Source organism: Pipistrellus hanaki (assembly GCF_964339955.1).
Source record: "Pipistrellus hanaki genome assembly, chromosome: 2".
Lineage (NCBI taxonomy): Eukaryota > Metazoa > Chordata > Mammalia > Chiroptera > Vespertilionidae > Pipistrellus > Pipistrellus hanaki.
The window spans coordinates 49336168-49361536 of NC_140504.1; the positions used below are offsets into that span (position 1 = coordinate 49336168).

The 25369-nt window shown below is 39.0% G+C and overlaps 1 protein-coding gene across 2 annotated transcripts in view; it reads left to right on the forward strand.

Annotated features, from left to right (window-relative positions):
* UBXN7 (UBX domain protein 7) overlaps window positions 1–25369 on the forward strand; it is a 61708-nt gene that overhangs the window by 16407 nt on the left and 19932 nt on the right. Inside the window, exons 2-5 of one of the 2 annotated variants that reach the window (XM_084871672.1) lie at window positions 7799–7946; window positions 11381–11448; window positions 19564–19629; window positions 21469–21581. In XM_084871672.1, coding sequence (XP_084727798.1) covers window positions 7799–7946; window positions 11381–11448; window positions 19564–19629; window positions 21469–21581 — 395 coding nt within the window. The remainder of the gene's footprint in view (window positions 1–7798; window positions 7947–11380; window positions 11449–19563; window positions 19630–21468; window positions 21582–25369) is intronic. The other variant, XM_084871671.1, reaches the window with a different exon arrangement.

Below are 25369 nucleotides of genomic sequence, written 5' to 3' on the forward strand. Positions count from 1 at the left end.
AGGATTGGAGAGGGTGCAGGTTGGGCTGAGGGACCCCCCACCCCCCATGCACGAATTTCATGCACCGGGCCTCTAGTCTAACATAAAGTTGGTTATTGGGCTATGTGAACTTCTCCTTCCCTTTGTTGACCTTTAAAATAAAAGTTAATTACCAGCAAAAATAGATTTATTCAGGAACAGAAGAGACTTGGAATTTGGGACAAGCCTGCTATAGCAAAAGCCACAGGCAAGTGCAACAAACAGCAGAAAGTTATTTTATGGAGAAAAAAGGAAGTTGAGCGGGGTTGTTTTGAAAGTCCATTAAAGAAAAGCAATAAATCAGGAAGATGACAGTTCAAGGACATGAAGACTGTTGGCAGAGTTGCTGTGGTAATCAATTTCTATTAGAATTTTATCTTTATTGTTGAAAGTATTACAGATGTGCCCCTTTCTCCTACACCCCATAGACCCTCCTCCACCCTGCTTGTCCCTCCAATGGTCTACCACACTATTGTCTGTGTCCATGGGTTATGCATATAGTTCTTTGGTTAATCTTTTCCCATTGCCCCACCCCAGTAATCAATTTCTTATAGGAGATGCAATGTGCAATGTACGTGTTTTCCTGTTGGGGTCTGTAATCTACTTTTCTTGTTGAAGATTTCTTTTTGTTGTTGCTATTTGTTTTTGTTAATCCTCACCCAAGGATATTTTTCCATTGATTTTTCAGAGAGAGTGGAAGGGAGAGGGGAGAGACAGAGACAGAGACAGAGAGGGAAAGAGAGAAATATCAATGTGAGAGAGACACAACGATTGGTTGCCTTCCGCAAGTGCCATGTGCCCTGACCAGCACTGGGGATGGAGCCTGCAACTGAGGTACACGCCCTTGACCTGAATTGAACCCGGAAACCTTCAGTCTGTAGGTTGACGCTCTATCCACTGAGCCAAACAGGCTAGGGCTCTTTAAAAAAAAAAAAAAAAAAAAAGTTTTTACTGATTTGAGAGAGGGAGAGAGATAGAAACATTCATCTGCTACCTACACACACACACACACACACACACACACACACACACACACTGGAGAGCAAACCACTAACCTGGGCATATGCCATGGCTGGAATCCAGCCAGTGCATGGGACAACACTAAACCAATGGAGCCATTCTGAGCAGGGCTGTTGAAGATTTCTTTTTTTGGAATCTGTAATAGATAATTCTTCCTGTAATTGACATGGAGTGGTATGTGTTAGAGTTCTCCCCTCTGGCCTCCCAATTCCACTTTAGTGAGGTTTTCCTTTATTAATTTTTATACTCTTAAAAAGTTGCATTTAATTTTGGGTTTTCATTTCTGTAAAGTGTGTTTTCTGATGAGAATGTAAATTTGTACATACTAGAACCTAAGAACTTTTGGTTTAGCTTGATTGAGAATTTAAAAGGTAACTAGCATGAGGCCCTAGCTGGTTTGGCTCAGTGGATAGATTGTCAGCCTGTGGATTGTCGGATCCGAGGTTTGATTCCAGTTTCAGGCTCCTGGCCCTGGTCAGGGTTCATGCAGGAGGCAACCAGTTGATGTGTCTCTCTTACATCGATGTTTCTCTCTCTCTCCTCCCTTCCACTCTCTCTAAAAATCAATGGAGTCCAGCATGGTGTGGCTCAAGGGTAAAGCATTGACCCAGGAACCAAGAGATCACTGGTTTGATTCCTGGTCAGGGGACATGGCCAGGTTGTGGGCTCGATCCCCAGGAGGGGGTGTGCAGGAGGCAGCCGATCGATGACTCTCTCATCATTGATCTTTCTCTTCCTCTCCTTTCCTCTCTGAAATCAGTATAAATATATTTTAAAAAATGAAATAAAAACGAATGGAAAAATATCAAGTGGGGGTTTAAAAAAAAAAAGAGCCCTAGCCAGTTTGGCTCAGTGGATAGAGCGTCGGCCTGCAGACTGAAGGGTTCCTGGTTTGATTGCATTCTAGGGCACATGCCAATGTTGCAGGCTCAATCCCTGGTAGGGGCCATGCAGGAGGTAGCAGATTAATGATTCTCTTATCATTGATGTATCTACATCTTTCTCCCTCTCTCTTCCTCTCTGAAATCAACTAGAAAATATAACATGAGAAAAGAGAACTGGGCCAATTCAGTGAGTTGTGTGCAGCTCAGCAGCTCCTGCATTGAGTTTCTGCCCCCTGGTGGTCAGTGCACATCATAGTTACCAGTCTGATGGTCACTTAGGCATATATATATATATATATATATATATATATATATATATATATATATATATGTAAGAGAGTGTTAGAGTCATCGATCAGCTGCCTCTTGCACACCCCCTACTGGGGAAATGCCGGCAACCAAGGTACATGCCCTTGACCGGAATCGAACCTGGGTCCCTTCAGTCCCCAAGCCGAAGCTCTATCCATTGAGCCAAACCGGTCTCTGTATTAGAGAGTGTTAGAGGGATAGGAGTGAGAAGGTAGTGTAGAGAATGCTTAGCACCCAATTGACACAGTAACACTTAGAGAGATTGTTGAGCATACATGAACCAGATGAAGTAGGAGAGAGGGGGTATGAGGAGAATAAGGATATTCCAAGCATGTATTTTAGTATACTGAATTGTATAGGATTTGGAAGAGGAGAGGCAAAGATAGCTGAGACCTGATCACAAAGGTTTTCCAGATCATAAGGACTTGTAGATGCCAGAAAATCATTAAAGAATTTAAATTGGGATATGATACAAACAGAGTTGTATTTTGGAACACAACCTCAGCAGCCAGGTGGAAGATAGAATGATGATTAGTTAGAAGTCTAATGTGGTTAAGAAGTGTTAAGGGGTTGCTTTAAAGCCTTAGGGATATTAAAAAAAAGAAAAAAGAAAAAGAAAGCCATAGTAGTGGAGAAAGCATATGAGAGATATATTAAGGGTAGAACTAGCATTTCTCCTTCTGGCAGTAGGGCTAAACTAGAGAGATAGTGTGGATAACTCTTATTGAGAAAAAAATCCTGGGGGGGAAAATGTGTATTTAAAAAATTTTTACAGCCGCCGGGACCGGTTTGGCTCAGTGGATAGAGCGTCGGCCTGCAGACTGAAAGGTCCCGGATTCGATTCTGGTAGAGGGCATGTACCTTGGTTGCGGGCACATCCCTGGTGGGGGGTATGCAGGAGGCAGCTGGTCGATGTTTCTCTCTCATCGGCGTTTCTAACTCTCTGTCCCTCTCAATTCCTCTCTGTGTAAAATCAATAAAATATATATATTTTAAAAAATTTTACAGAATGTATCATTGATCTGGCAAGAAAGTAAAGAATACACAGAGACTAAAATATGTAAATGGGAATGCAGTTGTTAGCTAGATTTAAAGCAAACCTTCATCCTGATGGAATCTGCCCAAACTGATTGGCATTGACCTCTTTTGATAGTGTGTTAGGGCATAAGAAACAGGAAACAGTTTGTGGCTTTCCTAAGGAGAGGAGTCTGAGAGAAGACCACTGCTCCTTTATGTAGTTGAGACTTTATTGTTTCAATCTGGGTAGCTGGAGACTGGCAGGAAATAGCTTCACTGAGAACTTAAAACAATGGTCCATACAGGGTCACATTTCCCATGTTGGCTTGTGAAATTTCAAGTTAAGAATGTATTTGAAGTGCCCATAGGTGCCTTACAAAATCTATCAAATCATATTCTCTTAGGAGGAATGGAACCATCAACCCAGGCTTCAAAAATTTACAAGTTAAAATTCCAAAGCACATGAGATCTCAGAAAAAAGAAAAAAAAAATCATAAAATGTACAAAGACCTTGGGACAATAAGCAAGAGCCAGCAGAAATAAGACCAGTGACCCCTAGAGACTGCAGAAAGTTTATATTTTGTCTTAGTAATTCCAGTAAGTTTAAATAATATTGACACATGAGGATGAAGGCTCTCTGAGACACAACCAAGCAGATTAGGAAGAAATTAAAAAAACAAACAAACACATAGAACTTCTAATTATAAAAAATTAACTGAAATTAAAAGTTCAATGAACAGATAAAAAAACAAAGCACAAAACCGATTAGCACAGCCTAGAGTGAAGAGTTGTAACATATATTTGCTCGGCTGGCATGGCTCAGTGGTTGAGTGTCCACCTATGAACTGGGAAGTTACAGTTTGATTCCCAGTTGTGGGCTCAATTCCCCATGAGGGGTGTGCAGGAGGCAGCCAATCAATGATTCTCTCTCATCATTGATGTTTCTCTCTCTCTCTCTCTCTCTCTCTCCCTCCCTTCCTCCTTCTTCTTCTCTGAAAAAACAAAACAACAACAAAAAAACACAAAAAAGAGTTGTAACATATATTTAATTGGAGTTGCAGAAAGAAATAAGGTAATTCTATATAATAAATGCCTAATATGCTAAATGTCAGGTGTAATATGCTAATGATATGCTAAGGTCACTCAATCACTTTGTTATGATGTGCACTGACCACCAAGGGGCAGACAGTTGACCAGTCAACCAGTTGCTATGACATGCACTGGGTGTAGATGCTCCAACCGGTAGGTTAGCTCAGCGTTTTTCAACCACTGTTCCGCGGCACACTAGTGTGCCGCGAGATGTTGCCTGGTGTGCCGTAGGTGCAGACAAGACAAGAATTTTATAATTTTTCACTATTTTGTTTACTTAATATTTCATAATAAAGTAATTATAAAATACTTTCTTTGTGTTTATTTGATTCCTATTCAAGAGAATTACTTTATATATAGTCAATATAGGCACAGAGTTAAATTTTTTAACATTTTCTAATGGTGGTGTGCCTCGTGATTTTTTTCATGAAACAAGTGTGCCTTTGCCCAAAAAAGGTTGAAAAACACTGGGTTAGCTTACTGCTGGGGTCTGGCTGATCCAGACTGAGTAAGACGGGATGGACACGTCCTGAAACCCTCCTATAATCCCTCCTGTAATCCCTTCCCAGATGGCCAACCTCCTTCGTCCCTCCCCAGCCCTGATTGTGCACCTGTGGGGTCCCTCAGCTTGGCCTGCACCCTCGCACAATCTGGGATCCCTTGGGGGATATTGGAGAGCCAGTTTCAGCCCAGAGGCAGAAGGACCAATTGCTATGATGCACACTCACTACCAGGGGGCAGACACTTAACACAGCAGCTGCCCCTTGGTCAGTGCACTCCCACACAGGGAGCCCCACTCAGCCAGAAGCTGGGCTCACGGCTGTCAAGTGCAGTGGTGGTGGCAGGAGCCTCTCACGCCTCTGTGGCAGTGCTAAGGATGTTTGATTGTTGGCTTAGGGCCTAAGCCATCAATTGGACATCCCCCGAGAACTCCCAGACTGCCAGAGGGCACAGGTCAGGCTGATGGATCCTCCCCGTTCCCCCCACCCCCCGCCTTCCTGCAAGTTCATGAATTTCATGCACTGGGCGGCTAGTTATTAAATAAAAGTGGCTGAGAATTTTTCAAAATTGATAAAAGATAACACTTCTTATATATCATGAAAGTCCAGTGAATCCCAAGGAGGAGAAATGAAATAAACCCTGACAAATTGGAGTGAAATGCAGAAGATCAAAGACAGATCTATAAAGCAACTGGAGAGAAACAACAGATTGCTATACAAATGTTTTTCTTTAGCAACTGATTTCCCAGAAGCAACAACAGAAGCCAGAGGACATTGGAATGCTCTCTTCAATATACTGAGAGAAAATAGCTGTCAGCCTTAAGAAAATACTAGAACGTGTATTCAGTAAAACTGTCTTTCAGAAATGACAGCAAAGTAAAGACATTTTCAGTCCTCCCCCCACACACACAACCAGTAGACCTCACTGAAGGAAATTTAAGGGACAGCATTCAGGTAGAAGGAAAGTCATCCCAGTGGAAAGCCTGAGAAGCTTTTTTCTTTTTCTTTTAAATGTATTTTTATTTCAGAGAGAAAGGGAGGGGAGAGAGAGAGAAACTTCAATGATGAGAGAGAATCGTTGATTGGCTGCCTCCTGCATATTCCACACTGGGAATTGAGCCCGCAGCCAGGCACATGCGCCAATCTGGAATTGAACCTTGACCTCCTGGTTCATAGGTCAATGCTCAACCACTGAGCCGCACTGACCGAGCCCTCTGATGCTTTTTAATGACTACAATGTGTTTTATCAAATATATTCTATAAATCAGATTCTACTATTGGATGTTTATGTTGTTTCCATTTTTTTCATATTAACTGAAGTTATACTGGATATGTTTATGCATGCATTATGTAGAGTAAATAATAGAGAATACATCTTTTTACTAGAAGCTCAAATTACTGGTTCAAAAAAGGAATGAGTATTTTTATGTTTCTTGATACATGTTGTAACATTATTTTTCTAATTTATATTGCATCTGGAAGACTATGCTGGCTTTACAATTGCGTGTGATAGGGCCAGTTTTAAATGATGAAGATTAACATTTCTTACCAGGTTTTGACTTAGTTATATCTTCGACAAAAATGTTCTATCTTACTACTCTCCCACTGTTATGAAAAATGCTTCCTTTTTAATAGAAGTGAAATACTGTTGGCTAGAGCGACTTACACCAAAAGCTTGTGCGTTCAATTCCTGGTTAGGGCATAAACCCAGGTTGTGGGTTTGATCTCTGGTCAAGGTGGCATATGGGAAGCAACTGATTGATGTTTCTCTATCCCTTCCTCTAACATCAATAAAAACTTACCCTCAGGAGAGAATTAAAAAAACAACAACTAAAAAAAACCCACAACTAACTGAAATGTATTTTTTAATTTTCCAATTTTCTAAAATGTAGTCTTTAATTTTTCTTTATCTTTTCAGTTTATTAACAAATATATAGTTAGTCCATTTAAAGAAATGTCAGGTAAATACTTTAGTTTTTATTTTATTATGAAGGAAAACTTTTAATGCTGCTACTTTTCTTTTTTGTTAATCCGCACACAAGCATATTTGTTTATATTGATTTTTTAGAGTAGAAAGGAGGAGGAGACATAGAGAGAAACATCTATGTGAGAGAGACACATTGTCTGGTTGCCTCCAATATGTGCTTCAACCAGGGCTGGCAACCGAGGTACGTGCCCTTGACCAGGAATCGAAGCCAAGACCCTACAGTCCATGGGACAGCACTCTAACCACTGAGCCAAACCGGGTAGGGCTACTTTCTTTTCTAGCTCTGTATATGCCACACTAAAGCAACAATGTAGAAATTTGTTTATTTTATTTTACAATTATTATTTTGAGATTATGTTTATTAAAGCTGGGGACAGTGAAACAGGGAAGGGCTTAAGATAGAATGAGCAAGAGGAAAGAGCCTAGGTGGGGCTGCTTTGGCTCACTGGAAAGTTAGAGAAAAGGGCCTTGGATACATGTTCAGGGAGTTAGCCCACATTGAACTGCCGCTGCCCATTTGCTTCCCTGGTTGCAAGTCTTGTGGCGACCCTTAGAGTTTGGGAAATGCACACCTGTGGGAAAGAAGAGAGGGAAGGAAAAGGCACAGGCATGCTCCTGAGAGGGAGAATGTGCCAACAGTGTGGAAGTTTAAACAGGGTTTTTTAAAGACATTCGTGTATTTTTTAAATATGTTTTCATTGACTTTTAGAGAGAGATAGATAAAAACATCTATGAAAGAGAGACATCGATTGACTGCCTCCTGTACACACCTTACTGGGGATCAAGCCTACACTGAACATGTGCCCTGACCAAGAATCAAACTAGGGAACTTTTGATTCATGGGTTCAACCACTGAACCACACCAACTGGGCTAAGTCATTCATTCTTAAAGGGAAAATGCACTGTTTTGGGGAATTCTGTATTCTAAGAACTGAATATAAAAAGGTGTCTTTTTTCTTCTTCTGCTATTTCAGGTGCAAGTGAAAGTGTAGGGAAACATATGCTTGAAGCCTGCAACAATAATCTGGAGATGGCCGTCACAATGTTTTTGGATGGTGGTGGAATCGCTGAAGAGCCCAGTACCAGTTCAGCAAGTGTCTCTTCTGTTAGACCACACACAGAGTATGAATTTATTATTTCTTGTTAGGAGCATCCCTTGTCTATATTGAGTAGCTGCATTTTTATCAGGTTAATTCTCAGTATTTGAAAAAAAATTATAGTTAAGAGCATCTGAAAAACTGTCAAATAGAAATTTTTTACACTTTAAATTCTCAAAGCACTGTTATGTCTTATCTATTATTTAATCCTCAAATGAATCCTGTAGGATGGCATTATTACCCATGTTTTACAGCTGAGGAAACAGGCATAGCTATTTTCCCAAGTTACACATACAGCATTTAAGTAGTAGATATGGAAGTAAAACCCAATAAAGTTGAGATTTCCCAATTCTGGATTTTCTTACATTGTCCTAGGAAAGTTTTGAGCTGCCATGAAAGAATTTTGAAAATAATTCTAGTCTTTTATACCTTAAATAGTTACATGTTATTAGAAGCACTTATAGTATATGAAACCATACTATATAGAGAATAGTCATAAATGTGAAGTAGATTTGTTATTTTTGCCCTTTACATTTGATACCAATGAGAGTTTGAAATGAATACCTTTTGGGCAAAATTACAACAGTCTTTGAAAAATACTAGAAATGAATGTTACTCAATGGAAAAATGTTTGATTTAAAAAAAAAAAAAAAAACACAAAATTTAAAAGATCCTTAAGTAGGACTTTGCTACTCATAGTCCTTTATGATTCAGTGTTTATAAGATGAGATACAAAATAGAGGAATCTCCTTAAATTGGGATAGGCAGAAGACATGGATTTAAATTAGACATAAATTTAAGAGGCCAAATAACATTCAGGGCATTCTTGCCTCTTTTATTGATATAGTTCCAGGTTCCAGAGTAATATCGTTTCTACATGAAGCATGAACTTTAGAGATCATTATTAATATTTTATAAAGTTCTTTTCTCTCTCAATGTTGGCCATATATATAGTTCAGGTATGATATCCCATTCTCTCTCAACTTAGCGTGTAAATCAATATGAAAAACATTATTTATTTTATAGAAACTTGGATAACAATTATTCACAGCAGATTTGGGAAATACCTTAATTGTGTTTAAAAATAGTTTTGATAAATGAATGTTTTGCACTATTGAATTACATTATAATTTGATTTAGAATATTTGTATTGTTAATTGGTTAACATTTGATAGTGGCTCCTAATTCCTAAACTGTAATTTTCACTGTTTACAGTTCACCTTATTCTGTTCCATTCTTTTATCTTGTTAGGTAGTTAACAATTTGGGACAGATACCCTCAAATATGTAGTAATCAAGTATTTCTGTGTAGGGACTACTACTGATTGAAATAATTATATATATATGTAAAAGTGAAGAATGCTAATAATGGAAAGATTTATTTAGGTAAAAGATGTTTTTTAAATTATTAGTTTTCTGAAGATAATGACCTATTTTTCTTTGATGGAAGAGGATTAATAGAGCTTCCTCTTATAGACACATTATTCCTTCCTTTATATCAATGAAATTCTATGTGTAAGCAGTGAATGATATCTAGTAGGAAAAAGTATTAACATAATTTTGAATTATTCTTTATTCTTCAGTTATTTGGCTTATTGCATATTTCTTTGTCTGGTTATTTGATTACAGGATGTTAGTTCTTGTTGACAAATGACCATACATACCTTATTTCATAAAGTATGTTTTGGATTTTATTTTTATTTTATTTTTAAATTAAATTAAATTAAATTAAATTTTAATTTATTTTATTGATTTTTTACAGAGAGGAAGGGAGAGGGATAGAGAGTTAGAAACATCTATGAGAGAGAAACATCAATCAGCTGCCTCCTGCACACTCCCCACTGGGGTTATGCCCACAACCGAGGTACATGCCCTTGATAGGAATCGAACCTGGGACCCCTCAGTCTGCAGGCCAACACTCTATCTACTGAGCCAAACCAGTTTCGGCTGTTTTGGATTTTCAACTCTCAGATATAAAAAAACAGGGCCTTCACTTCAGCTATTATTATTAGACACACCTGAATGCAAAACATAGGGCCTAACTTAAATTAACATTTATTGTAAACAGGAAGATAATAAATTTGGAACTTACTATTTGAAAATTAATCAGCAGAATTTAGTATTTGGATTAAAACTATAAAATAAACTGATATTTAAAGGAATATACACCATTTTAACAGTATATTTAAAGTATTTTTTTATTGGAAGAGTTAGATTATTACTAAACCCTCTAGAGGTAAACTTTGAAGAGTTAATAGGCTTTTATAAGAGGAGTAATTACTTTTTCTGTTTAGTGTATAGTAGGGGCTACTTAATGAATAATTCAGGGCAATACCTATGTTGGCCATCTTCATAACAAGCATAAAATTCAAATTCACTGCATGTTTGTTTAAGCTTATTTTACTCTAGCTGTGTAATTTAACCCTTTGCACTCTGCTGTCCCCTCTCAGGGGACATCGGAATTCTAGCATATCACTCGGATGTCCCCTCTCAGGGGAATTGAGTTATTTCAACGCACTCCGCCACAAAGTAGCGTCGAGTAGCTGGCAGCCAAATGTCCAGAATGGTTCGGAGTGCAAAGGGTTAATTACTTATTTTATATGGTAGTAATAGTGCTTTTTCCAGGACCGGTTTGGCTCAATGGATAGAGTGTCGGCTTGGGGACTAAAGGGTCCCTGGTTCGATTCTGGTCAAGGGCATGTGCCTTGGTTGCGGGCATATCCCCGGTAGGGGGTGTGCAGGAGGCAGCTGATCGATGACTCTCTCTCATCGATGTTTCTAACTCTCTGTCTCTCTCCCTTCCTCTCTGTATAAAATCAATAAAATATATATATTAAAAAAAATAGTGCTTTTATTAAGACTATATATATATATATATGTATATGTATATGTATATGTATATATGTATATATATATTTTAAATATATTTTATTGATTTTACACAGAGAGGAATTGAGAGGGATAGAGAGTTAGAAACGTCGATGAGAGAGAAACATCGACCAGCTGCCTCCTGCACACCCCCCACTGGGGATGTGCCCACAACCAAGGTACATGCCCTTGACCGGAATCGAACCCGGGACTCTTCAGTCCTCAGGCTGACGCTCTTCCACTGAGCCAAACCGGCTTCGGCTAAGCCAATATTTTTTAAATTTTTTTAAATTCCCTCTCTTTTTTTGGGAAAGAATTTAGGGTAGAGAACTTGAGAGGAAAGGGGAAATACTTTTTACTTTTGTTTGTTCTCTTCCTTTGTAAATTATTTGAGATATCTGTGCCATGTACTTTATTTCAGTTGATCTCTATATGGAATCCATCTAACAATCATTTATCACTGTGGTTCCTAAAATTCACTAAGATTGGTATTCATTTTACTTATTAATTTGAATGCATTCACAATGGTTACAGTGGAAACAGGTAGCAAAAAAACATTTTCATTTTGATATTTTTCCATTTTTTTTAATAGAGAAGAAGTTCGTGCCCCAATTCCTCAAAAGCAGGAAATATTGGTAGAACCAGAACCTTTGTTTGGTGGTAAGTTTCCCTTTTTTCCTTAGTTTTGTTTGACTTTGTTGTTGTTTCTAGGATTTTAATGAAGCAGTCAAAATATATGAAGGCTTACTCAGATTGTTACTTCAAGTATAGAGAAAATTCTTACCTTGTAATTCTGTACTCTTCTCAGGAAAGTCGTACAATTGATCTTTCCAAGGAGTGAACCAGATTAAAACATTGATATTTGTTACAGGAAGCAAAAGGGAGAAAATTAGCAAAAAGAACTGTGCTTATAATGGAAACCAGTCAATCTCTCATTAAAGATTCCAGTTATTTTTATGTTCTGGATTCGTAAATTATGACTGCATAATCTTACTGTCTTGATATGCCTTACATTCACTCTTTCTTAATTTCTAGACAAGCTATTCCTATTTTGAACAAAGAGGAAATGATACCATATCCATTTAAAAAAAAATTAATCTATATGGGTGCAAAGAAAATATGGTAGAAAATAGTATGTTTAATCAGATTTAAAGAAAATTTATAGTTTTAGTTTCATAAACACTTATTTACCTTCTGTGAGCCAAATATTGTAGACATTAAAAGGTATGTTAAAAAATTGAAGATAGCTGAAAACGGTTTGGCTCAGTGGTAGAGCTTCGGCCTGCCGACTGAAGGGTCCCAGATTCGATTCCGGTCAAGGGCATGTACATTGGTTGCGGGCACATCCCTGGTGGGGGTGTGCAGGAGGCAGCTGGTTGATGTTTCTCTCTCATCGACATTTCTAGCTCTCTCTCTCCTTTCCTCTCTGTAAAAAATCAATAAAATATATTTTTTTAAAAGTTGAAGATAAAGTACTCTAGTTGGGTAAACAAGTGCATAGAAATCTATATAGTACATATTGAGGACAGTAATGTAGAGAAATAGGCCCATGAAAAGTTTTATAGGTAAACTAGACTAAAGGAGAAAAAAAATAGTAAGATAGGGGTAAAGAAAACATATAAACCATATTTTTTAATTGAATTTTTGGGGTGACATTGGTTAATAAAATTGAAGATTTCAGGGGTACAGTTCTATAATACATCATCTGTATATTGTGTTGTGTGTTTACGATCCCATGTCAAGTCTCTTTCTATCACCACTTACCCCCCTTTATACTCTCCTATCTCTCCCATCTGTCTATGAGGGTTTGTTTGTTTGTTTTTGTGTGTTTTTTTCCAATCCTTTTTTTTTAAAAAAATATATTTTTATTGATTTTTTAAAGAGAGGAAGGGAGAGAGATAGAGAGCTAGAAACGTCGATGAGAGAGAAACACTGACCAGCTGCCTCTTGCACACCCCCTACCAGGGATGTGCCCGCAACCAATGTACATGCCCTTGACCGGAATCGAACCTGGGACCTTTCAGTCTGCAGATCGACAATCTACCACTGAGCCAAACCGGTTTGGGCTCCAATCCTTTTTTACTTAAATCTTTTTCACCCAGTTCTTTCTTCTCTCCCCTCTAAAGTTGTCAGTCTGTTCACTGTATCTTTGAGTTTGTTTTTATTTTGTTTGTTAGTTTTATATAAACCATATATATATGTGTATATATATATTTAAATGTTTCTCTTTGATTTTAGAGGGAGAGGAAGAGAGAAGGCAAGAGAGAAACATCAGTGTGAGAGAGAAACATCCATTGATCCATTGAAACATCCTTTTGGTGCATGGGATGATGCCCAACCACCTGGGCCATACAGGCCAGGGCCATATCTTTTGATTTGAAAAAGCACCTTAGTTGAGAGTGTTGTTTGTTTGTTTGTGTGTTTGTTTATTTATTTTAATATATTTTATTGATTTTTTTACAGAGAGGAAGAGAGAGGGATAGAGAGCCAGAAACATCGATGAGAGAGAAATATCGATCAGCTGCCTCTTGCACACCCCCTTCTGGGGATGTGCCCGCAACCAAGGTACATGCCCTTGACCGGAATCGAATCTTGGACCTTTCAGTCCCCAGGCCGACGCTCTATCCACTGAGCTAAACCGGTTTCGGCTAGAGAATGACAGTCTTGTTTTTTTAAAGATTGATCTTTAACTTTGGAGTTTACTGTAGTAAGAAATAAAATAATACACTGTTTCAATTCAGAAATAGGGATGGAAGGAAGAAAATGATAAGATCTGAATATTGAAGTATAATATGTACTTTCTGTGTTGTTTGATTTAGCCATTGTGTTTTTAATATACTAGAATAAAGCGAGTAATAATTTTTTAAAATATAAATGTTATGAATAGATTTTTAGAGCCTAAGAATAATAACTTGGAAGCTCTATCTTTTTTTTATTGCAAGGAAGAAGATGAGATCTTTGAGTGGAGAAAGACAACAGGAAATAGATTTTGTGCTGTTTATTGTTGAACAGAGGCAAAAGAGTTCCCATTTGAAATCTCACTTTCCTTCTTTTACCTCTGGTTTGATATACATTAGGATGGGGATGAGAATGACTTTATACAGTTGGGAATTCAGTCTGAACTGTTACTATTGGACCTTATTATAACTTAAGGAAGGTTTTTGGAGAATTATTTGTTTTTAGGACAGTATTAAAATGTGATTTTTAAAAATATATTTTTTATTGATTTCATAGGGGACGTTAGGGAGAGAGAGAGAAACATCGATGGTGAGAGAGAATCATCCTCCTGCACGTCCCTCACTGGGGATCAAGCCCACAATCATGACATTTGCCCAGACGGGGAATTGAACTCTGACCTTCTGGTTTGTAGGTTGATTCTCAACCACTGAGCCACACCAGCTGGGCTAAAGTGTGATTCTTAAAGTGTGGTCAAGGATTCCCAATACCCTTTCACGGTGTCGGTAAGATCAAAACTATTTTTATGCCGAAACCGATTTAGCTCAGTGGATAGAGCGTCGGTCTGCGGACTGAAAGGTCCCAGGTTCGATTCCAGTCAAGGGCATGTACCTTGGTTGCGGGAACATCCCCACTAGGTCGTGTGCAAGAGGCAACTAATCGATGATTCTCATCGATGTTTCTAACTCTCTATCCCTCTCTCTTCCATTCTATAAAAAATCAATAAAACATATTAAAATGAAAATTATTTTTATAATAATGCTAAGAAGTTATTTGCTTTTTTTCCACGGTGCTGATATTTGGATTGATGGCTCAAAAGTAATGATGTGCCCTAACTCGTTTGACTCAGTGGATAGAGCGTTGACCTGCAGACTGAAGGGTTCGATTCCCGTCAAGGGTACATGCCTGGATTGCAGGCTCAATCCCCAGTAGAGGGCATGCAGGTGGCAACCAATCAGTGAATCTCTCATCATTGATGTTTCTCTCTCTCCCTCCCCCTCCCTTCCTCTCTGAAATCAGTAAAAAATATTAAAAAAAAAAGAAAAAAAGTAATGATGGGTTAAACTGTGACATCTTAATTAAATCAGGGTAGTGTACAAACTGTACTACTTACTACTTCACTGTCACACACTTGCAGTTTTTAAAAAAAAGACAATTTTGTTTAATAATTCTTAATGAATCAGTAAAAATTAATTTCATTTAATCTTAAGCATTGAACACATATTTTTTACACTTTTTTAAAAAATATATATTTTATTGATTTTTTACAGAGAGGAAGGGAGAGAGACAGAGAGCTAGAAACGTTGATGAGAGAGAAACATCGACCAGCCGCCTCTTGCACACCCCCTACCGGGGATGTGCCCGCAACCAAGGTACATGCCCTTGACCGGAATCGAACCCGGGACCTTTCAGTCCGCAGACCGACGCTGTACCACTGAGCCAAACCGGCTTCGGCTATTTTTTACACTTTTATGTTTGATGAAATAGGATGTATGCACAAAATACTTCTGCATATTGAAGTACTGTAGTTTTAAGGAAAAGTTCTTGTACAATTGTTTAAGTTGCAAGCAAAACTAGTTGCTTTTTCACTTGATTGCTGACAAACTGGGATTTTTTTTTTTTCTTGTTAGTCCTCACCAAAGATACTTTTCCATTGATTCTTTTTTAGAAAGATTGGGGGGAGGGGGGGGAGAGAAACATCATCATGAGAGAGACACGTTGATAGGTTGCCTCCCACTTGTGCCCTCACTGGGGCTGGGAATTGAATCTGCAACTGAGGTACTTGCCCTTGACCTGGAATTAAACCCACAACCCTTCCGTACTCTGGCCAGGGCAACATTTTTAATTTTTTGAGGAGCTTCCATAATGGGTACAGCAGTCTGCATTCCCACCACCCGTGCATGAAGGTTCCCCTTTCTCCACATCCTCGCCAACACTTGCTATTTGTGTATTTATTGATAGCCATTTTTAAAAGTGTGAGGTGATATATCATTATGGTTTTGCATTTCTCTGACAATTAGTGACATTGAGTGTGTCTTTTCATATGTCTTTGGGTCATTTGTATGTCTTTTTTGGAGAGGTATCTATTCAGGTTCTCTGCCTTTAAAATTTTTTTATTTTATTTTATTTCAGAGATGAAGGGAGAGAGAGATAGAAACATCAATGATGAGAATCATTGATCGGCTGCCTCCCTCATGCCCCCCACTGGGGATCGAGCCCACAAGCCAGGCACATGCCCCCGTTCAACATCAAACCTGGGACCCTTCAATCCACATGCCGGTGCTCTATCCACTGAGCCAAACCTGCCAGGGCATCCTCTGACATTTTTTAATTGGATTGTTTTAGGGGTTGGGGGGTTGGTGTTGAGTTGCATGAGTCCTTCATAAATTTTGGATATTAACCCCTTATCAAATGTAGCATTGACAAATAGCTTCTCCCATGTAGTTTGTCTTTTTGTTTTGTTGATGGTTTCCTTTGCTGTGCAAAACCTTTTTAGTTTGATACAGTCCTTTTTTTTTTTTTTTTAAATATATTTTATTGATTTTGTACAGAGAGGAAGGGAGAGAGACAGAGAGTTAGAAACATCGATGCGAGAGAATCATCGATCAGCTGCCTCTTGCACACCCCCTACTGGGGATATGCCCGCAACCAAGGTACATGCCCTTGACCGGAATCGAACCCGGGATCCTTCAGTCCCCAAGCCGACGCTCTACCCCTTGAGCCAAACTGGTTTCGGCTGATACAGTTCTTTTGTTTATTTTTTTCCCTTGTGCAGACTATGATTATTTAGATTTAGGTATTGAACAGACATTTTTTAAAATATGAACAAAGCCTGTTGCTTCAAGGCAAACAACTGATATTATTTGTTACCAGTGATTTAAAAAAGCTTTAAGCAGAGCCCTGGCCAGTTTTGTTCAGTGGTTAGAGCATTAGTCCAAAGAGCCTTGGGTTTGATTTCTGATCAAGGACATGTCTCTTGGTTGCAAGTTTGATCCCAGCCCCAGTTGGGACATGTGTGGGAGACAACCAATCAATATGTCTCTCTCACATTGATGTGTTTCTCTCCCTCTCTCTCTCTCTCTCCCCCTCTCCCTCCCTCCCTCCCTCTCTCTCCCCTCACCATTCCCCCCTCCTTCCTTCTCCTTCCCTTCCGCTCTTTCTCTAAAGATCAGTGGAAAAAATATCCTCAGTTGAGGATTTTTTTAAAAAAGTTTTCAGTCAGAAATTGGAATTTAGGAAGTTTATATCCATGATTGTGAGCCTAATAGTGCCTCACTTAAAAAAAAAAAAATAAAAATAAAAAAAAATATATATATATATATATATATATATATATATATATATATATATATATATATTATTGATTTTAGAGAGGAAGGGAGAGAGGAAGAGAGAGATAGAAACATCAATGATGAGAGAGCATCATTGATTGGCTACCTCCTGCATGCCCCCCACTGGGGATTGAGCCCACAACCCAGGCATGTGCCCTTGGCTGGAATCGAACCAGGGACCCTTCAGTCCGCAGGCTGACGCTCTGTCCATTGAACCAAACCAGCCAGGGCATGTCTCACTTTTTAAAGACTTTCTGATGAGATTTCTGGTGACATTAAAATGGTGATTTTTAAAATATTGCATAATGAAATGGTTAATATTTGAATTGTTTGCATAACTCAGTGAACATATTTTTAAATTTTTTGAAATCCTCACTTGAGGATATTTTTTCATTGGTTTTTAGAGAGAGGTTAAGACAGAGAGAAAGATCGATATAAGAGAAGCAAATCGATTACTTGCCTCCTGCATGAGGCCTGACTAGGTCCCAGGCTGGGGGATACAGTTCTTTTGTTTATTTTTTTCCCTATAATTATAATTTTTTGGAGAGGGAGAGAGGGAGGGAGGGAGAGGGGGAGAGAGAGAGAGAGAGGGAGAGAAACACATCAATGTGAGAGAGACATATTGATTGGTTGTCTCCCAATTTTTTAAAATATGAACAAAGCCTGTTTATTTTTTTCCCTATAATTATAATTTTTTAAAATATGAACAAAGCCTGTTGCTTCAAGGCAAACAACTGATATTATTTGTTACCAGTGATTTAAAAAGGAGCCTGTAACCAAGGTACATGCCCTTGACTAGAATCGAACCTGGGACCCTTCAGTCCATAGGCCGACAGACACTTATCCACTGAGCCAAACTGGCTAGGACTAAATAGATAATTCCAAAAGATCAATACATCTGATATAATAAAGGGGTAATATGCAAATTAACCCTCACACCCTTCCAAGATGGCTACCTATGACCGAGCCGGCAGGTGGTTAGTGAGGGACGATCAAATGACTGGACAAGCAGGCTTCACGGGGTGACCAGGTTGGCAGGTGGGGTGGGTGCGCGTGAGGGGTGACCAGGCTGGCAGGGGGGGCAGTGGGGGCAGTGGGGGTGATCAGGCCAACGGGGAGGGGGGGCAGTTGGGGCAACCTGGCAGCAATGGGGGGCAGTTTTGGGTAACCAGGCTGGCAGAGGGGAACAGGTGGGGGTGACAAGGCTGGCGGGGGTGGCAGTTAGGAGCAACTAGGTTGGCGGGGGCGGGGGTGGGGGGGCAGCATTTAGGAGTGATCAGGCCTGCAGGAGGGAGCAGTTAAGGGCGACCAGGCAGGCAGGCAGGTGAGCAATTAGGAGTCAGCGGTCCAGGATTATGAGGGGATGTCTGACTCCTGGCAGTCATTGATTGGCTGCCTCCTGCATGACCTCTACTGGGGATTGAGCGTGTGCCCTGATGGGGATTCGAATTGTTACCTCCTGGTTCATAGGTTGACACTCAACCACTGAGTCACACTGGGTGGGCTGTTGTCTTTTTTTTTTTTTTTTTTTGTAATTTTCACCTGAGGCTATTTTTTCCATTGATTTATTTTTATTTTTATTTTTAATTCTTTTTTTAGAGAGCGTGGAAGGGAGGGGGAGAGACAGGGGGGGAAAAAATGGTTAAGAGATACGTAGATTGGTTACTTCCCACACAAGCCCAACCAGTGCTGAGGTCAAGCCTGAAACCGAGGTACATGCCCCTGCCTGGAATCAAACCTACGATCCTTCAGTCCAGGGGTCAGCACTCTAACTGCTGAGCAAAATGGGCTAGGGCTATTGTTATTTGACAGCCTTAGGGAAAAGAGTCAGTGCCCCTCACTAAATAAGCATTGCATGTTTTATTTTTTAAAAGTAATTAATTAATTAATTTAGTTTTTTAAAAAATATATTTTTATTGATTTTTTACAGAGAGGAAGAGAGAGGAATAGAGAGTTAGAAACATCGATGAGAGAGAAACATCGATCAGCTGCCTCCTGGGGATGTGCCTGCAACCAAGGTCCATGCCCCTGACCGGAATCGAACCCAGGACTCTCAGTCCTCCAGCCGATGCTCTATCCACTGAACCAAACCAGTTTTGGCAAGCATTGCATGTTTTAAAAATTTGTGTGGCACACTGGTTGAAAATCACTGCCTTACGCTAACCTGAATTAGATATTGGCAACATTTGCAGCTTCATTTCCATGGGGAGTCGTCCTCAAAATCTTGTCTTTTGCACAGGTTTGGTCAAGTCTCTTTAACAGGACGTTAATTTTCTCATTTGTAAAACAAAATCATTGAGTGGAAGATGGTTGAGTTAATTATGTATGAATTATTTGAAAGTTTTTAAAACTTCATTTTTTTGAAGGGGGGCACCATTGTGAATCTTATGAGTGTTTTAAAACCAATGCTTTCAGATAAGGAAGTTTTTAGAATTGTTTCAAAATTAATGTTTAAATTTTTGTATAATTCTGTTTTTACCCCTTAAAGCTCCTAAAAGACGGCGGCCTGCACGTTCAATATTTGATGGTTTTCGGGATTTTCAAACTGAAACTAGTAGGTATCTATGAATCAGTTTATCTTCCCTCTGTCTGTCTCTCCTTGTCTTTCCCTCCTTTCCTTTTCCCTCTCTCTCCCATGCATAAAACCACAAAGTGGAAAAGTTCCTATACTCTAACAGGTCAAGTTCTTAGTTTCATTTATATACCTTTTTTTTTTTTTTTAATTTTTCAGAGAGAGAGAGAGAGAGTTGAAAACATCAGTGATGAGAGAGAATCATTGATTGGCTGCATCCTGCATGCCCCCTACTGGGGATCGAGCCTGCAATCCAGTCATATGCCCTTGACCAGAATCGAACCAAGGACCCTTCAGTTCGCAGGGTCCACTGAGCCAAACTGGCTAGGTCAGTGATCGGCAAACTGTGGCTCATGAGCCACATGCAGCTCTTTGGCGCCTTGAGTGTGGCTCTTCCACAAAATACCACGGCCTGGGCAAGTCTGTTTTGAAGAAGTGGCGTTAGAAAAAGTTTAAGTTTAAAAAATTTGGCTCTCAAGAGAAATTTCAATCGTCGTACTGTTGATATTTGGCTCTGTTGACTAATGAGTTTGCCAACCACTGAGCTAGGCTATATACTTTTTCTTAAAAAGAAAAAGATTAATATGAGGTCTAATTACTTTGAAGAATCACCTTATTTTAAAAGTAAAATTATTAATTCAATCTGTGATTGTTATTCTTCCAGACTGATTTGTTTTAAATTTTAACCTACTCACTCGGTGATGGAATAATAAGAGGTGGAGATAATGTAAAAAAATTAAGGTAATTTACAAACTTAATGAGCTTTTGAATGAGCACCCAAATACTGACTATAATAAAAAACTGATTACCCTCAAGATCCTAGTATCTGTTAATGAACACAATGGGGAATTGAAAAATAGAAGAAAAAGCCACACCCAAACCAGCCAGTATTAACATTTTGGCTACAGTTGTTTAGAATAGGTTTATATATTTCTGTGGAATAAGTTAGAATGAGAATATTGATCTTAAACTTTTAGAGGAATTAGTACTGATTTAGCAATGAAACTGTAAAGAGGACAGTTACATTTGAGGGAATATAAGAGAAATTCTTGGACCATGTTTGATTTTATAGTTGATTTATAATGAGCCCATTAAAGCACAAGTAGATCTTGTAACTTTGGGGAGTGTTGAAGGGGAACCCAAACTGACTCAGGTCATCCAGGGAATCCTGTGCCCTGCCAGGAGAAGGTGATAGCAGTGGTCATTCTTACTATTGCCAGAAACTTTGAAGATTGGGAATATAGCTGGAAACTACAGGTAAATTAAGATCACTTTTAGAACTAGATAAATGGAGTTGAAAGTTTTCTCTTACAATAAAGTTTTCAATATGTGAAGGAACTACTTTGATTGTAAAACTAATACACATTTCTGCTTTTATTCTTACCTTTGGGTAGAAAGCCATCACCAAGTTTTAAGACTCCCTTCCTACCTTGCTTTGCATTTTTTTTTTCAGAATTAGCATTTAATAATTGCAATTTTAAAAAATATATATTTTATTGATTTTGTAGAGAGAGGAATGGAGAGAGATAGAGAGTTAGAAACATCAATGAGAGAGAGTCATCGATCAGCTGCCTCTTGCACACCCCCTACTGGAGATATGCCCGCAACCAAAGTACATGCCCTTGACAGGAATCGAACCCGGGACCCTTCAGTCCCCAAGCCGACGCTCTATCCATTGAGCCAAACCGGTCTCGGCTAATAATTGCAATTTGAGGTCAAGTACATTGTTCAGTAATTCTTGCAATTGATACATGTTTTTTATATTGTTAGATTTATTCCTTTTATGGTTAGTTGAAACTTCCTCATCCTTCTGTGTTTCAGTTCGGCAAGAACAAGAGTTAAGAAATGGAGGAGCCATAGATAAGAAACTAACTACCCTGGCAGATCTGTTTCGGCCACCCATTGATTTGATGCATAAGGGCAGTTTTGAAACAGTAAGTAGTTGGAAATTCTATGCTTTAGTTATGAATTTTTCTGCATTTTCAATGCCATTTTTTTTTCTAAGAGGAATAAAAAAGGTTTCAGTATACTGTATAGGGAATTGGCATCCTACTAAGTATGACATGAGAGATACTTAAAGGGATACATTAATTTATATTTGTACCAGCAGTATATGAGATTGCTTGATGAAAATATTTTATTAGCCTGTGTAGTATCATTTTAGAATCTGCCATTTTGATAGTTCTTTTATTATCTTACTTTTTTACTGTTTACATATCTTTGATTACTACTGAGAATAGTGTGCATGTGTTTGTTGGCTATTTGTGAACTGTTTGTAGGTATCTTTTGCCCACATTTCAAGAGGGTTCTTAGTGTATTTTTTAAAATATATTTTTATTGATTTTAGAGAGGAAGGAAGAGGGGAAAGAGAGATAGAATCATCAATGATGAGAAAGAATCATTGATTGGCTGCCTCCTGTACAACTCCTACTGGAGGTGAAGTCCACAACCCAGAAATATGCCCTTGACTGGAATTGAACCCAGTACCCTTCAATTCGATGTCCGATACTCTATCCATTGAGCCAAACCAGCTAGGGCAGTGTATTTTAAAAGAATATCTCTAGTTGCAGAATACATTCTGACTTACTTCTTGGCTTTAACTTGGTTAATTCCAAAGAAAAACTTCCCAGAGCAAGTTTATTTGATTATTTGCTGAATTATAAGCTTAATAAGGGCAGAGAGAATGTGCATCTTTTTGTTTTGGTAAATCTTGGGACCTAGTCTCTGGCATTTAATAGGACCTAGTATTTTTTAAGTGAGTGAATTTAGATAGGATTTTAAATATTCTGTTGAGGTGTTCAAACAGCTTGCTTTTGTGTATTAAATAGCTTGTTAATGCTCTTTTGCATTAGAATGGCATTTGCATTGATGTAAATCAATTACATTTAAGATTAAGTCTTATCTGTTAGAATAAAGTAGGCCAAACAATAACCATAAAAATATGTTGGTAGCTACAGCTACATATTTGAAAGTGAATTATGATAGTTTAAAAAAAGTTTTTTTTCCTTGACATACTCATACACTAGCCTAAATGAGTCATGTAGGTTAAGAAATTTAACCATAAGCTTGTTCTTCAGTTTTAATTTTTCTGAATTGGAAAACCTGAAAGGGTTTGGCTGCATGTAACAGAAGATCCAAATGATGGTGAATTGACTAAACAAAGGTTTCTTTTGCCCAGCTGGTGTGGCTCAGTGGTTAAGCGTCAACCCATGAATCAGGAGGTCACAGTTTGATTTCTGGTCAGGACACATGCCCAGGTTGCAGGTTCAACCCCCAGGGGAGTGAGGAGCGGTACAGGAAGCAGCCGATAGATTATTCTCATCATTGATGTTTCTCTCTCTCTCCCTCTCCCTTCCTCTCTCTGAAATCAAAACATTTTTTTAAAGGGTTTGGCTCAGTGAATAGAGTGTCTGCAGACCAAAGGGTCCCGGGTTTGATTCTGGTAAAAGGGCATATACCTTGGTTATAGGTTCCCATTGGCCCAGGCCCTCAAGGCATCCAGCCAATCAATATGTCTCTCTCTCATCCACATTTCTCTCTCTCTTACACTCTCTTTCTCTTAAAAAAAAAAAAAAAAAAAGATCAATGGAAGAATATCCTCTGGTGAGGATTAAAAAAAATATTTCTTTTTGTCTCGTAAAAAGTCTAGAGTTGAGGAAGTCTTTGGTCTTTCTCAATTCAAATATGTCAAGTTAGATACCTTCTCAGTTTCCTTCATCCTTCCCTCATGATCTTAACCCGGTAGCTGCCTATACTTTCTAGTGTTCCAAGTGCTTGTCTGCCTATCCTTTCTAATGTTCTAGTGACAATATAGCCACTGAGAGAGAGTAGCAGCAATGTAAAAGACAACAATGATCTGTTTGTTTTGACATGTTTTCCTTTTCATTAGCTTTTGAGTTGCTCTAGGGCTTAACAAATAACTCTGTGGTTGATTTAATCTTGTCACTTTGAACTCATTGAAGTAAACTGTGAATCTTTTTTGAAATTACTGTCTGATTTTTTTGTTCTTTTTTTTAAAGTTACATCACCTTTTTTCTTTGTATTTCATGACCTGCATTGTTGGCAATAATTTATTCATATTTTCACTAATCTAAATTTATATGGTTCAGAAAGAATCAGAACAATTTCCATAATAGTCCTTATTTTCATTATAAATGCATATTTATTTGTTATCATTTAATTCACATGTACCTAGTCGTAATTACTAAGAATACTTTGCTAATTTTAAAAGTCCTGCTAGTAATGGGGGGATGAGGACACATATGTAATTCCTTAATCAACGAAGAAATTAAAAAATTAAAAAAATAAAAGATTCATAATTGCCCCCCAAAAAAAGTCCTGCTAGTAAGTAAAACTATTTTAGCTAAAAATATAAAGAACCAATTCAGTAACAAAATATTTAAGATAAACTTTTAAAAAATAAACTTTATACATAACTTATATTTAATTTTATTCAAAGTTGGCAAATATAGCAAACCAGTGTGGGGGGGAATAAAATAACTATTTCCATTAAAAAGTACTATGCAGCCGAGACCGGTTTAGCTCAATGGATAGAGCGTCGGCTTGGGGACTGAAGGGACCTGGGTTCGATTCTGGTCAAGGGCATGTACCTTGGTTGCGGGCATATCCCCAGTAGGGGGTGTGCAAGAGGCAACTGATCGGTGACTCTCTCTCATCGATGTTTCTAACTCTCTATCTCTCTCCCTTCCTCTCTGTACAAAATCAATAAAATATATTTAAAAAAAAAAAAAAGTACTGTGCATATCTACAATAATAAAAGAGAAACATGCAAATTGACCATACATCTGCTACACCCACAAGCCACACGCACAAGCCAATCAGGAGTGAGTATGCAAATTAATCCAACCAAGATGGCTGTGACCACAGAGCGAGCAGGAGGCTTGGGTTTCCCTGGCAATGGAGGAAGCCAAGCTTCCCACCCACCCTGGCCGGCCTTGGCCTCTGCCTAAAGCTACAAAGTTTCAATTATAGTAGTTAAGTAAATCCCAGATATCAGGGCCTCCACTTGGGTTGCCGGGCAGTGTGGCCGGCGTGCAAACCACTACAGGCCCCGCACCCAAGCCGCCCTATGCCACAAGGGAATCCCCACTGACCTGGAACACCCTTCAGAGCAAACCAGTTGGCCCTCACCCATGCACCCATATTATTCTTTTATCTAATAAAAGAATAATATGCAAATTGACCGTCACTCCAACACACAAGATGGCTGCCCTCATATGATCAAAGCTGGCTGCCCCCATGTGGACACAAGATGGGTGCCACAAGATGGCCAGCAGGGGAGGACAGTTGGGAGGGACCAGGCCTGCAAGGTAGGGCAGTTAGGTGTGACCAGGCTGGCAGAGGAGGGAAGTTGGGGGTGACCGGGCCTGCAGGTGAGAGCAGTTCGGGGGGGACTAGGCTTGCAGGGGAGGGCAGATAGGGGCAATCAGGCTGGCAGGGGATCAGTTAGGCACCAATCAGGCTGGCAGGGGAGTGATCAGGTTAGGGTGTGATCAAGCTGGTGGGCAGAAGTGGTTAGGGGCAGTCAGGAAGGCATGAAGGCAAGCAGTTGGGAGCCAGCAGTCCTGGATTGTGAGAGAGATGTGCAACTGCCCGTTTAGGCCTGATCCTGCTGGGCAGTTGGACATCCCTCAAGGGGGTCCCAGATTGGAGAGGGTGAAGACTGGGCTGAGGGACACAAATTTCATGCAATGGGCCTCTA